The sequence below is a fragment of the Pezoporus flaviventris genome, unplaced genomic scaffold (assembly GCF_033815535.1).
Source record: "Pezoporus flaviventris isolate CSIRO_AGI_PZ_B2104156 unplaced genomic scaffold, CSIRO_AGI_Pfla_v1 ptg000037l, whole genome shotgun sequence".
NCBI lineage: Eukaryota > Metazoa > Chordata > Aves > Psittaciformes > Psittacidae > Pezoporus > Pezoporus flaviventris.
This window is the reverse complement of record NW_026892585.1, coordinates 10566857-10581903: the sequence shown is the minus strand read 5'-3', so window position 1 is coordinate 10581903 and position 15047 is coordinate 10566857. Positions and strand designations below refer to the sequence as shown.

Here is a 15047-nt window from a genome sequence, read left to right as displayed (position 1 = left end):
GGATAGGGCCGTCCAACTTCAAGACGTACTGAGTTGGTTGATGTGTAACTTCAAAATCCCTTGCAGAGCGCGAGCTCAACACTTGCCTCTGTTCATCTAAACTGTATAACTGTGGTGGTGGAAAGAGAGTTTTTAAGTAACCCAGTTGCTGGCATTTATCTGAAGTTTGGTGTCATATCTGTTACATGTACGGGAAAGGATGAAATACAGGTATATGTGTATCTCATGAAGTGTCACAGCCTGAAGAGTTTATACACTGAAGCAATTGATTCTTTAGAAGTTTGGTTTTTCTTTTATCTGAGTATTCACTGAGTAATGGTCAGTTAAAACTAGGTATTCTTTGCTTTCCCCGCAGTATGTAAATTGTGAGAATATCTATGCCTGTTGGTTGCCTAAGAAGATCATACCAAATCAAGTAAGAAAACATAATTTTTGTTTAAAAATGTTTCTCTTAAGTAGATGTGGATTCATTTACTAAGCTAAATTTATAGGAAAACCCATAACAAACAGAGGAATTTCAGCTTGAAGTTTAAACATGCTTCATTATATATTTCCTTTCAATATAGGGCCACTTACACAATTTCCTACTGTATTTGTATGTTTTCAAAATTAATTGCCACCTTGTTGTCTTGGAGTTCATATGAAGGTAGCCTGAATTTATTTTGATCTTCTTCTCAGAGACCATAAAGGCTGGATTTAGTCATAGGTCTTTGTTTACTTTTAAGTAGATTCGTTTGTACTCAATATAAGTAGCCTGGTGGAGCTTTGTAGTGTAAGTTACATTTTGTAGGCCTGAAAATAGTAATGATATTCTGAGGAATATGGTATTGTATTTGGCATCTTGCACTTCAGAAGCTTTCAAATAGCAGTAGCTGCAGATGATAATATATATATATTTCAGCAAGGGAGAAAATAAAATGGGAAATCCAGCAACCAAAAATAAGTGCAGAAACTGTGCAGATCAGGCTTTAGTTATCACTTGATCATCAGCTGCTTTTCCAGAGTGCTCCGCTTAATTTAAAAATCTTAGCTCAGTCCATGACCCTGGCCCATGATCCTGAAATTAGGAGATTTACCACTCTGTAGCCGAAGTTCATCTTGGAGTCCCACTCACTGTTGGGGAAAAAAAGTGATTATTTTCAGATGAGATGCTGACATGTTCAGTTTACATTGTACTTATGCAGTAACACAAAAAAAACCTCTTTCATGGCTCTTACTAACAAGGAGGAATATTTAAGCCATGAAAAGGCAAGTATGTAGGCTGAGTAGGGGTGGGTATTTGAAGATTTAGATATTTTTCAACCACCACAAAAAGGCATTAATTAGTCAGGCATGCTTTCTCTGTCATTGCCATTTTCCGTCTCATTTCTGACTGGTTCCATGTAGGTTTCTACTATGATTCAACTAGACAGCTTGTAAAAAAGCAGGAAGTATTTCCTCACTGTGCGTGGTCACTGGGGCCAGGAGCATTACCATTGTTTTAAAGAACTCATCCTAAGCTTAAAACTGGCTACAGCGTTCGGATGTCAGCACTCTGAACAGCCAGCCACATGTTGAAATTCTCTCAACACAATTTCAACACCATTGCTTCTTAGCAACCGTAGCTTTTAATTATAACAATTTAAATCAAAAGTTGTGTCATTTTGTAGTATATGTTCTAGGGGTAGAACTTCTTTTGAATTACATATGAATTGTGATTAATGGTGGTGGTGATCTCGGGTGTTCTTCAAAACTCAAAGTCCTCAAAAATGGTCTAGATTTATTTATTTTTATTTAAAAAAGGCCAAATTTTGATCAGGCTTACAGACAGGCCTTTGGGATGACCCAATTGAATTATAATTGCCTAGCATGATGCTTGAAACACATCATAGCTCACAGAAGAAAATGGATTTCTATTTTTATGCATGCCTGTAACTGTGTATTAAAATAAACATTCCTATAACAAAAGAGTCACCTCAGTGTGGAGGTAGTGCATTGAAGATGATTAATGGTAGTACTAATATGGAGATCCTGACTCACATGTGAAAGAAGTTTGAGGGTTTGCTATTTCCATTAGCTAGGTTTTGGAGGAAAGTTGGGGCTGTTCAGCCTGGAGAAGAGAAGGCTGCGTGGAGACCTCATAGCAGCCTTCCGGTATCTGAAGGGGGCCTGTAAGGATGCTGGGGAGGGACTCTTCATTAGGGACTGGAGTGATAGGACAAGGGGTAACGGGTTAAAACTTAAACAGGGGAAGTTTAGGTTGGATATAAGGAAGAAGTTCTTTACTGTTAGGGTGGTGAGGCACTGGAATGGGTTGTGCAGGGAAGTTGTGAACGCTCCATCCCTGGCGGTGCTCAAGGCCAGGCTGGACAGAGCCTTGGGTGACATAGGTTAGTGTGAGGTGTCCCTGCCCATGGCAGGGGGTTGGAACTAGGTGATCTTAAGGTCCTCTCCAGCCCTAACTATTCTGTGATTCTATGAATGTAGTCTGATGCTCCCTTGGCATGGAGCAGGCAACTGAAATGTGTCTTCCTGCAGTACTCAAGTCACACCAGAAGCAGGCATGACCAGAAACGTCATTTAGTATCTGCACATCTTGTTCTCTCAGATACTTGTTTCCACGGGGTCACAAACGAAAAAAGGAGAATTTAGGATTTCTCCAGCCTTTCCTGTGATGCTCAAATCTACCCATTTCTCTAAAGCAGCTGGTCTGTGTTCCAGTAATCAAGATAAAGGCTTTGGGTTTTAGAGAAACTCTGATGTTTAAATCAGTTTTGTAAGAACACATTTTTGCAAAAAAATTTTCCTATCCCTGAGAAATTAAATCATGGAAGAGAAAAATATTTATGACAACAATGCTCCCTTAGATTTAGGGGCTACGATGTGCAGAGTATGAGGAACTTGTAGACTGGGTCATTATTTTCCGAAGGGAGATGGCATCTTTCCAGCTCTGAAGTTATCAAGATATCATATTGCTTTCATTATTTTAATTTCTGTTTATACTGTTGATAAACCTGACTTCTTGTTTGGTAGTTTATGCTGAATTCGTCAAGATCATAGTCTTGATAAGGGTTTCTCTCTTGTCTCATCCCACAGTTTGCTATGTAGGTTTGCTGTGTGACCTTAGTGTATGTTTATGTAGGAATTGGCCACCTTTCAATGACTTTGTTGAGCTGGGTTTAGATGTTACTTGTTCATGTTGAGAACTGCAGTAGCAGATTACACTTTCTGCTTTTCCTTTTTGAAGATACCTTGATATTGAAAAGTGCTGACAGTGAACAGCATGCAGGTGCTTTATTCCTGCTTCTTTCTATATTCATGACATTGCTTTTCATCAATAGTTTTTTCAAACTGTTGATTCTTTTCCCTTGTGAATTTAATATTAAATCTAGTATTTCTGTTTCACTGTCCATACAGTGTGTGTTTTGTGGGTGTAGTGTTTATATACAACTTATCCTATTGCATAGTATATTTTAGTGGGAACTCAAGTTATATTGATGTAGTATGGTGTTCTGGTATTCTTTGTTCTCCACCCTGATATATCTGAAAAGAGAGATACTTTGCATTGTGACCCCTATCGATTGTAAGACCTTGTTTGATTCTTCTGTGTTACATCCTATTCTTAGGGTGTAAGAATATGCATTTTATAGGAGTGTATACTTCAGGTTTGTGATGTCATGTCTTTAGAAACACAGAAGGTCTGTCCTTTATAATATACACTGATTTTTCTCTAATTGCCTTTTTTCTGTCGTAAGCTCTGACTCCAGTAAATAGGCTACTACAACTGGTGTCAGTTATAAATATTTGTTATTAAAGGAACGTGGCATTCAGTGTCTCCACTGGGAAATTTCAGAATTTAAATACCATACTATTCTGTCTTTACCCTCTGAATATGTCCTTCCAGAAACAAAAACCCTAAAATGTTACTTGGCCAAACAACCGTTCTAACTGAAATTAAAGGCACAGCAAGACCAGTGCAATTGCTGATCAAGTAAATGTCTATATTACAAGCAGGTTTATAAAAGTCACAGCAAATTATAGGTTCCTTGTGGCATATTTGCTATTGCAGAATCCATGCATTTCTCCTTTTCTAGAGCAAAATGCAAATGCGTTCACTCTCACTGTGTACATTTTACTTCTCCCTTTTTAGATGAGTGATGGGAAAATAAACATGAAATGAAAGCATATGGAGATAGTTTATATCTTTACAAGTCATCCAGGAAAGGGTGTAGAAAGAAGTGTTACTGTAGTTTCAGAATACAAAGCACTTTTTCAGTCTTCTTGGCTGTTTTAAGTGAATTTTTGTTTTGAACATACCAGATTCTGTGGGTACAAGCCTTCAGCTGCTATAAAAGGAGAGGCAGATGCACTCATCACACTGTAGGTGTATTCTCTCTGAGATTATTGCCTTTGCATCAGTTTGACCTGTGTTAAATCAAAGGAGCAAAAACCAGTGCTGCAATCTTTGCTGAAGTAGCTGCATAACTGACCATCTAAATAATCACAGACATCAGTAGAGTGATGGGTGCAACTGAAATGACGTTTTGCTTAGTTATGAATTAGGGTTTCTATTTAACTATGCCTCCAATTAAAAATAAATATACAATATCAGTATCTGAGCAATGTCAATAACAGACAACAAGGTATATTACAGAAAAAGCAGTGCAACGGCTTTACAGATAACCATTGAGCTTGGTTTGTTAATTCACAGAATCCCAGACTGGTTTGGGTTGGAAGGGACCTTAAAGCTTATCCAGCTCCAACCCCCTGCCACAGGCAGGGACACCTTCCACTAGAGCAGCTTGCTCCAAGCCCTGTCCAGCCTGGCCTTGAACACTGCCAGGGATGGGGCAGCCACAGCTTCTCTGGGCACCCTGTGCCAGCGCCTTAGCACCCTCACAGGGAAGAGCTTCTGCCTGAGAGCTCATCTCGGTCTCCCCTCTGTTAGGTTAAAGCCATTCTTCCTTGTCCAAATCCCCTCTCCAGGTTCCTTGTAGCCCCTTTAGGCAATGGGAGCTGATCTATCTCCCCGGAGCCTTCTCTTCTCCAGGCTGAGCCAGCCCAACTTTAATTCACTGCTTGGGTTTTTTTTTTTCTGTCTGAAATTGCCAGGAGGTAGGGCAGCTTTTGGGTGGGTTGCAATAAACTTTGACGTGAGTATTTGACATTTGATCACCGATTCATTTACAGAGGCCACTACTTTTTTTGGAGGGGATGTGGAGAGTTTAATGCTAATTACTCAGTCTTGAGTGCTCAGCAGGTGACAGCAGAAGTTAATTAATCCTTAATCCAATTAAGGATTCAGAAACAGATTTGATGCTTCTAAATAAAGTACTTTTTCAAGATTTTTGTCAGAACTCTTTGTTGCATTTTGCACACATTATGTAATAAAATGGGAAAAACTAAATGGCATAAAGTGTAAAGTCAATACATAGGCTTGACATTTTTATTTATAAAGGGCAATTGGGAATTATTTCACTTATCGTAAAATAATTGTCTTGTTGCACAAGGGTCTTCCCTGCTGCTCTATGTGGTTACTTGGTTGAACATCATATTTGTCCAAAGTTCTGAAAGAATCTAAAATTGCTTAGAAAATACATTGCAGTTTGATTTAGCAGTGTTTGAAGTGATGACGGAGGATGAAAGGTAATGTGAAATTCACTCTTGCTTAGAAAACTCCCATCTTTTTCTGTAAGTTAAATTAAGTTATAATGTCCTCAAAGATACTATTTCCCAAATTCTTGTTTTACTTCTAATTTCAGTGTTTGCTCAAAAGCTCCAAAGAGGTTACAGAAAGTAACAGAAGTATGTACAGGGAGATTGCCATAGTTGATAATGGCCATGTTTAAGTGGCTGTGTGTTTTAGTTGGTTCAGTTAAATGGTGAAGTTCTCCCCTCTCCCTCTTACTCCCTGTATTGGAGGCATTGCAGCTGTTCTCAAGAAGGTAAAATACTAAGTATATTTGCTGACCTAACAATGTGTTCTTTTACCAAAGCAAAGGAGTTTTCTTAATGCGTGTAGTCTTGTACTGACATGTACTGTCCTTAGCAAAGAAGTATTCAACAGATAAACATTTTTTTTTGCTGTTTTTGATGTATGGGTCTGACTTGTTCTCCTGATAGGAAAATATGGCTTAAAACCAAGGTGGTTTTTTTTCCCTTTGTATTCCATGTTTAGGCCTTAGTATTTTTTTTATATGACAATTACGTTTAGTCGAATTGGTCTGATACGTTGTTGGTAAATGATTCACTAAAAAGTGGGGTTCTGGAACAAACAAAATTATAAATAATTTCTATCAAATTCACTGACTAGTTCTAAATATTGCCAAAAGTTTGAATATGAGCAAAAGCATAAGATAATGAAGCATTTTCTTTAAATATTCTGTATCTTGGATCAGAAGAGACATCTGAGGAAGTCTTCCCCTCTACTCAGAAGGATGATCAATGGCATAAATATTATTATGATAATACTAAAAAGGGATTTTCTTTTTCTGTAAAGAAGGATGACATCAGTACTGAGGTCAGATTAATTCAAGTTATTAATTTTTCTGATCTAATAAGCTGCCTACCAGACAGCTGAAAACTTCAAGATACCCACCAGGTACTCTGGAAAACTGTAGCGGAGAGAGGGTATAGAATCATAGAATAGTTAGGGTTGGAAAGGGTCTTAAGCTCACCTAGTTCCAGCCCCCCTGCCATGGGCAGGCATGCCTCACACTAGACCATGTTACCTGAGGCTCTGTCCAACCTGGCCTTGAACACCGCCAGGGATGGAGTGTTCACAGCTTCTCTGGGCTCCCTGTGCCAGCGCCTCACCACACTCACAGTAAAGAACTCTCAGCCTGTCTTCACACGGGAGGTGCTCCAGCCCCTGATCATCCTCATGGTCTCCTCTGAACTTGCTCCAGCAAATCGATGCAGTTTTATACTGTGCTGTATATTAAGATGAGTTTAGTGATGAATAACAGCAGAGGCAAAATAGGGAAACTATTACATCATTTATATTAATTTTTAGGCACATGGTTCCTCATAGGTTGGCTGAAATTGGTTGTCTTAAGTTGGTGGTTTAAGACACTGGTAGTCTAGCTAACTCCATGGCTTTGCATACCATGGCAAGATTTGTCTGTCCATTTGTGTGTTTCCTTGCTTCCAAACACCTGAGAAATGGAAATTTCTGTAGGGAGGCTTTATGAGCAGTTTAGCATAGCAAGGCTTTGGAATGTGTTTTCCTGTTTCTAAGTAGGGAAATACCAAGACAAAGATAGCTGCAATAGAAACAATTTATACATGTTTTTTTTTTCAGATGGAAACTCCACCTGCTTGCACTTACTTGGGATTTTTGTTAAACTCAAACAGCTCCAGGGATTTGAATCTGAAAAGTGCTGAGCATTTCTGACCCCAGTCCATCAAGCAGCATGCTGCCTGTGCAGTGTTGCACTCACAACAGTGTGATTACTCATGGGCTTCTTATTCTTTGCTTTATACTAGTGTACACTTTGATGTTTAATATGAAATTCAGTAATGAAATTGAAACGATATTCTTGCAAACAGTTTTTGTTTCATATTTTTGTTTCTTTTGTCACTCCTTACCTGAAATGGTTTTCCTCTGTGTTCTGTGTCAACGGAAAGCTAGGTGGTGGTGCTGGTTTGTATTGTTTTTAGAATTCTTTGATACGGTGTTCATAGAATTACAGACTGGTTTGGGTTGGAAGGGACATTAAAGCTCGTCCAGTTCCAGCCCCCTGCCACAGGCAGGGACACTTTCCACTAGACCAGGTTGCTCCAAGCCCTGTCCAGCCTGGCCTGGAAGCCATATATTTGTGTACATATTTTCATATGATGGAAATACTGTCTGTTCCTATTCCTGCTTCTTGACATACAAATTCTTTGGGGTAGTTTTTTTTTGACAGGGGAGTAATTGTGATTTTAATATTTAGATGTTCTCTGATCTGATGACTGACATACTGTCTTTTTTGTGTATTTTATTGAGATGGTTTTTGTAATGCTTTAAATCAAGAGGTGTGCTTCATCCATTCACTTACATGCCACATCTCTCTGTAGCTCAGAATTCCTACATACAATACCAGGAATGTGAATTGAAAGGTATGCCGCTATGCAGAATAGCATAAATGCCGCTATGATTTAGTGTACATTCTAGCTGTTGTACTGTGCTGACTTATCACAAAATTGGCTCATTTAGTGAATTTACATATTTTTTTATTAATTGGCAACTTCATTTATCTCACACATACAGTCGGGTTTGTGAGTTTAGCCTTTGCATAAGCGATGGTATAAACCACAGTGTTTCCCTGGGCTCTGTTGTGGGGCCAACACTGTTTAAACTTGTCATTAATGACCTTGACAGTGGAATTGAGTGAAACTCGGCAAGTTTGCAGGTGACACGGAACTGGGGAGAGTAGTTGACGTGCTGGAGGGTAGGACTTCCATTCAGGGAGACCTTCATAGGTTGGACAACTGGGTGAGCTGGAACCTCCTAAAGTCTAAGAAAAGCAAACGTGGAGTCCTACACCTGAGATACCATAGCCCCATACAGCAGTACAGGATAGGGATTGACTGGGTAGAAAGCATCTTCACAGATGAAAACCCTAAGATCTTCATGGACATCAAGCTGAATGTGAGTCAGCAGTGTGCCTTAGTGAGAAATACTAATTCTGTGTTGCACTAAATTAGTAAAATCTTAGCACCAGAAGTGCATGTTGACAGGGTAAGGGACAATGGGTGCGGGTTGCAGCAAGGAAAATCCTTATTGCATAGGAGGAGGAGGAAAACTTTCACAATGGAGTTAGGCTTTGGATCCGAGAGGCTGTGAAATCTTCATCCTTAGAGACAGTCAGTACACTCTGAACAGCTTCATTTGAGGTTGAGCTGGCCCTGCTTTACAGGAGATTGGATCAGAAGACTATCAGAGGTCCCAGATGATCTAAATTGCTCTAACTATGTATTTGATGTATGATTGCATTAATTGTCTCAAAGGCACAAGTGGTGACATCTGACTAGGCACACAAGTAAAATTGTATGACTGTGCAAACATTTCATAATAGAGGCTTGTCAGAGTGCAGGCAACAGTTGAAACTGCAAAGTAGGGGATTATCAGTATTTCAGTAGTTTAGAGGAATGATTAAGCTGGAATTTCAGCAGGTCTGTTCATTCTTGTTTCTTTTTCATTGCTATTGTTCCTGCTTATTTCTACAGTGAATGACATTTTTTACACTAACAAATTTGATTGGCTTGCCAGCACCTGCAAAGTATGGAGAAGGAGAGATTTTTCTCACCTAAAATACCTATTTTTAAATAACCTTTTTTAGTCTGAAGTAAAATAAGAAAGGGGGCAGGAGGTGTTTTTTAGGGTCCATTGTGTGTGTATATATATAGTGTATATATATATATGCATATATATGTGTGTGTGTATATATATATATATATATATATATATATATATATATATATATATAAAGGTGCATAAACCAGACGGTTTTATTTAAAGCATCCAAAGCTGATAAGGGAAAAAATGGGGATACAACACATAGGCTGGAAATGCAGTTCTCATGATTTAAATCTGGAAGGCTGTACTGTACATCTGTTTAACATCTTGCAGTTTCAAGAACTCTGCCTTGAAAACCTTCTGTCACAGTGACACATGGAATAAGAGGTTATGTTATGACTTTCAGATGCAAACCTGTAAAAAGTTTATCTAATAGCATACCATCTTTTATTAACCCATTGCTGCTGCTCACCTAGAACTCTCGTTTGCCAGCAGTTCTGAGAGAGATTCTACTGAGTAATGAAATGTCAACTCAGACTGCAAAAATACCTCTGTAATGGCATTAAATGACTTATTCACCTTATGCAAATGGAAAATTCACATATCTGTATCCCTTCTCATCTCCTTTCTCTATTGCTCTTAATATTATTCAGCTGTATAATTTTTTTCCTCATTGGTTAAAGAAATGGAACAGGTTATTCTATTTCTGACATAAACTTTGAGAGCAATCAGAGTGGCACAGAATAATTTGAACAGTTTCAAGATTTATGATACCAAAAGGGATAAAAACCAAGAACGGCTTAAAGATGGTATTCTTGATTCAGAGGTCTGAGTTTAAGGCTATGAAGTTAAAAGCAGTTAAGGGTGTAATGGTTGCCTTCTCATTAATATTTCATACTTCATCTTGGACTTTGAAAAAAAAATCCAACTTTTGCTCATGGAACAAAGCTGAAGTATAAAAGTTGTGCTGTTAAACTCTTCTTGACAGAGCCGTGCTAGGAAATGTTTATCAGGCTGAAGTTTGCTTAATTATAGAAGAAGAGGTTAGTGCGAGAGTGATACTTCAGGGTCCCATCCAGATATTGCCCAGGAGCTTAGAGCAGAATAAGGGGGTGCTATGATCCATTTGCTGGAAAATTCCCTTTAACCTCTTAAAACAGAATCTGGGACAAACTGCCCTAGCTTTTCTGCTCCTGACACGAGCCCCAATATTGCTTGGGTAAAAGGCAAATATGAGGCTTTATCTACTGGCCAGGGTTGCTTTCTACTTTGCCAGATCACTTAGTGGTTGAAGTCTGGTGCTTCCAAAATTGGAGATTCTGGAGCTTGGTTCTAATGCTTGTTACTTCCAATGGCTTTTCAGAATGACTTTGGTTAAGTTATTCAGCTAGGTAGTGCTATGGTTTCTGTATTTACAAAATATGGAGAGTAATATTTACCTTGCTGAAACATATTTTATTCAGTGAGTGCTGCTATTTCATACATTGAAGTGTGATTTGTTGGCTTTCTTTACAAGGCACAGGCTCTCCCCAAGAAACAGTGGTAATTTCTTTCCCTCGAGGAGCTGATGCCACGCATACATCAGACGCATCACAGCAGTGAGCTCTGCTGTGTGACCTGCAGCGAGTGGGTGTGTGAAGGAGGGAGAGAGATAGCATTTCCTTCATAGACATACACACCCTCTGACCCAGACTAGAGAAGAATCTGCTTTGCAGAAGGTTTGCTTCAAGGGATTTTCCACATGTATTTTATTATGTTAAAGCTGATAGTGGTGACAAGTTGCACATTAAGTAACTGTTTCTTCAAAAATGTGCTGTTTATATTCTCTTTAGGAAGAGTGATGTAATACTGGGTTCCTCAGATAAACAAAGTCATTTGGTTATAGAATATGTTACTATTGCATATGAACCTAGCTCTCATCTGAGCCATATCTACTTGGTTTAGGCCTCTGGCTTTATATGATGATTACTTGCATGTTTAGGGACAAATGTGTTCATATTCACTAAGTTAGTAGCCAGTGCTTTCCACTAGGGAAATAAGTTTAGTATGCTGTTAGTAATTTGGTTTCAAAAATATCGGCAAGATCCTCAACATAAGAGTCAGTGAAACATGTGGTCCTAATCATTCCCTTAAAAAGGAGACATGGTCTATTTTCCATTAGGAATGGTGCTTACAGCAAAGGAGTAAATACACGGTGAAATTTATACATGTATTATAACTTGTGTGTGTGTATGCATTCAAACATGCATGTACATGTGTATGCTTAGGCATACTCCCAGTGAGTGTAACATGATGACTGTTGTAACACAGCCAGGCTTAGAGAACAACTTGGTTGGTAGGAGAATTGGAAAATGCAGCTGTTTTCAGAATCCCTCCCCCAGACCAGCGAAGTTCAAAGCTTACATTTGCATCATGCAATTGGCATAGAGGAGCTACAGTAAAATTCCTTGTAGAGGTGTTGGGATTTTAATGTAGCTTTTGCTCTGAACAGAATTCATAGCGGCAGAATTTCAGCCTTACCTCTTGCAATGTGCTGTGCCAGTATACAGGATCAGAGGCCAGCCTTAGCTGGACTAGTCATATAGAACATAGTGTTGGAGAATGGAAATAGAATTGCCCCACTTTGTAGGAGCTGTTTTATCCCACTGAATCAGGGGAGCACTGATGCGCTTTCTGTTGGTGAGCTCTTTGTTACCGTCTTCCCTCGCAGAGGAATTGGCATAAGAGGGTGTACTGGCTGGCAGAAATTAAGTCTGGTTTCTCCCTTGTGTTCTGGCAGCCTTCCTGCTTCTGTGCTTGGAGCCTTCTGGTGGCAGAGCAGCAAAGCAGAGCCCTATTCTGCATTGCTCATCATTAGGTTCCCATTGGGCATTGGAGCATTATTTCCACTTTTCTCTGGTTTTAGCTAATGTTGTCATACGTGGTGCTCTAGCGTTTACAAGATAAAAACCAGGCAGAAAGCAGTGCGTGGTACTGCCTTGAGCGCATTTTATGTAGGCTAAGTGTGAAGCAGAATGTAAACTACAACTTCTCTACAGCAGCACTCTTGCAAATTCAGCTGAAAACATTGAGCTTCTGAGGTAGCCTGTTCCAAGCTACTTGAAAATATTCCTGTTCTTCTGGTGCCATGAGCAGAATCTAACCTACAAATATGCCTATAGATGGGGATAACAAAATGCCTGTTAAAGGATGCAGAGCTTCTTCATTGTGTTCTAGGCTTGGTTATGTCTGTATTGTTACATGTTTAATCCCTCTTGGGCATTTCTTTGTCTCTTAATCTGTACAGACCACTACATACGACCTTACTAATTGTGAACCAGGAACACCTTGAGTAGTATATTTGCAAGACGAGAATTCACCCTGATGAATGCTAAAATCTCATTCACAGAATTTTGGAAGTCATTGAAGACAAGAGGTTTCCTTTCTTTCAGAAGCACTGAAACTGCTTCATATTTGACTATAAGTAAATCCATAAGCTGGATTTACTTGAAGTTTAGTTTGCTATTCTCATACACTTTTTTTCTCGTACACTGTTTTTTTCTGTGATTGGAAAAAAACAGATAGGAACCAGACCTGTGCATTTCATTTATCATCCTTTTGGATTATGGTTTCAAGAAGAGGTCAGTTTTCCAACTAACAGTGTGAATTTTTGTCATCTACTCTTTTGGTAGCTTCTGCTTCAGATTTAATAGCATGTTGAATCAGGCATGGGTGGAATGGGCAGGTCCAAGGCTGCAACATAACTGTTTCTTAGGGGCCACTGCTTATGTTATGACTCCCCTCCCCAAATGGAGTTTTGTAGCACTGAGAAATAGTGATACGCCTTTTCCTTTCCCTCACAAGCACTCTGTGTCTCCTGAAGGTTAGCTCAGACATTTTTTTCACATTGAACTTTTCCCTCACAAAGCTTCATTGCTGCACTGTAGTGTCATTTAGATGTGAAGGTGTTGCTCCTGTGACATATCCTTAAATAGGTGGCATATACAATACAGTCCCACAGCTGGGGAGTCAGTATATACCCACTCTTTACTATTTGTGTTTTAGTTCAAGGAAGCAATTGTAACGCATGTCAGTTCCTTTCTTTAATCTAACAAATCGTAGAGCCACCATAGGCCCTGATCACGTAACATCATTGCCTGTCCTAGCTTACAGATATGTTTAGCTGTCCTGCAGCTGCACTGCAGGATTCATTGTGAACGTGCATTCCCTGTGTCACATTTCAGAGGCTGAAGTCATCGTTATCTTAAGGTTCTCCAGTTTCTATTGCATTTATGTAAGGTCCTGCATCTGGCACTTTTGGCACTGGTGAGAGTTTTGCAGGTTTTCCTGCAGATTGTCAAGATAAATCTCTGCCTTTTCCTCTGACACTTGCTGTATTGTCATCACTGATCCCCAGTCTTGTCTGTTATTCATGGTCTTGTTTTTCATGAGGGAGGACATTAATTCACAAAAATAAATGTGTTCATGTAAGTTTTGCTCAAGTCAGTGTTTCCCATTCAAGAAGACTGCATAGGCATGGCTGTAACTTTGACAGGACTTTCAGCATGTACTTAAAAGCTTAACTGGACAGGGACGGACTAAACTTTTCCTGAATCAGAGCCATATTTTTTGATATGTCAGTTACATGACCTATTGCAGAATCTGCTTTGACAGATGGATCTAGGTAATGTGAAAGCCAGAGAAAGGCATCACTATGGGGAAGCTGGGTATTTCTTATATTTCTTTTTTTTTCCCCAGTGTTCATCCTGCCAAGAGCATTTACTGCTGCTTACCACTTTTATATATGTATACATACATATATATGCATGCATATATATATAAAGTTTCTGTATATATATGCATATATAGAAATAACAGATTCCTCTACTTGCCTGTTGTTATTAAGCTTTAGCTATGCTATAGCAGAAAATTTGTTCTCCCTTTGCTGTTTAGTGTGAGAATGCAGAGTGTGCTAATGACCCCTGAATGACTGTCTTTTTTTTAAACAAAATGCTATTGCCGCCTCTTTCCAGAAAGCGTAATATTCAATGTGGAAGCCATGTATATTCTCCCTTATGGCTGCATGTTGCCACAAGTGCCTCATTTTAGACTGTCTGTCCTAGATTACCATTATCTGCCTCTGGGCAGACTAGAGAGCAGGATTAATGAAAAGGTCTGCAGGAGGAGGTGGAACTGTTGTCAGTCCTAGAAACGTGGTAAAATACCTTGTTGTATGCATTTGCCTCTGTAGTTTTAGGAGACTCTGGTGGTGGAAGAGGCAAATGTTTTGCAGACTACATCTAAGTTAGTTCAAAGGCATCTGAAAGAGGCTGAGCATCTGATTTTTAGAGACGAGATTTATAGGGGAAGGTGGTAGTTTTGTTAGATGAAGTAATAAAGTTAGCTTGAAGAAATTTTAAGGAAAATGCATCCTTAGACCCTGGTGAAATTAATAAAAGCCGTCAACGTTCTGTTTCTCAAAATTGGACCATACTGTTGCAGATTGAGGGAGAGACATGCTCAGAGAAAATGTGCTTTAGGGCAAAGGCTTTCCAGTCTAAGGACTATGGGCAGCATGGTACCCTCAATATCCTTGCTATTGGTGAGAAGAAATGAAAAATGAGGGAAATGCCTTAGTGAAGTATATTATTTTTGTAGTAGGGCACATTTCAACCACAGTTCCAAAAAAATGCAATTCCCATCATATTTAATTTTTTTCTGCTTTTCATGTGCGAACAATAATCTGTATTTCTGTTTACTTTGCCTAGCTGATATTCAGATTACGCTTTACTAAAGAGCATCAAAA

General features: G+C 39.1%; 1 protein-coding gene across 5 annotated transcripts in view; it reads left to right on the top strand.

Moving 5' to 3' along the window:
• SUGCT (succinyl-CoA:glutarate-CoA transferase) overlaps window positions 1-15047 on the top strand; it is a 306203-nt gene that overhangs the window by 135561 nt on the left and 155595 nt on the right. Inside the window, exon 13 of one of the 5 annotated variants that reach the window (XM_061464668.1) lies at window positions 12651-12683. The exons of the other annotated variants lie outside the window; for them this stretch is intronic. Within the exon in view, the coding sequence (XP_061320652.1) occupies window positions 12651-12668 (18 nt within the window). The 3' untranslated portion in view covers window positions 12669-12683. Of the gene's footprint in view, window positions 1-12650; window positions 12684-15047 lie in introns of those variants that run through there. 5 annotated transcript variants of the gene reach the window in all.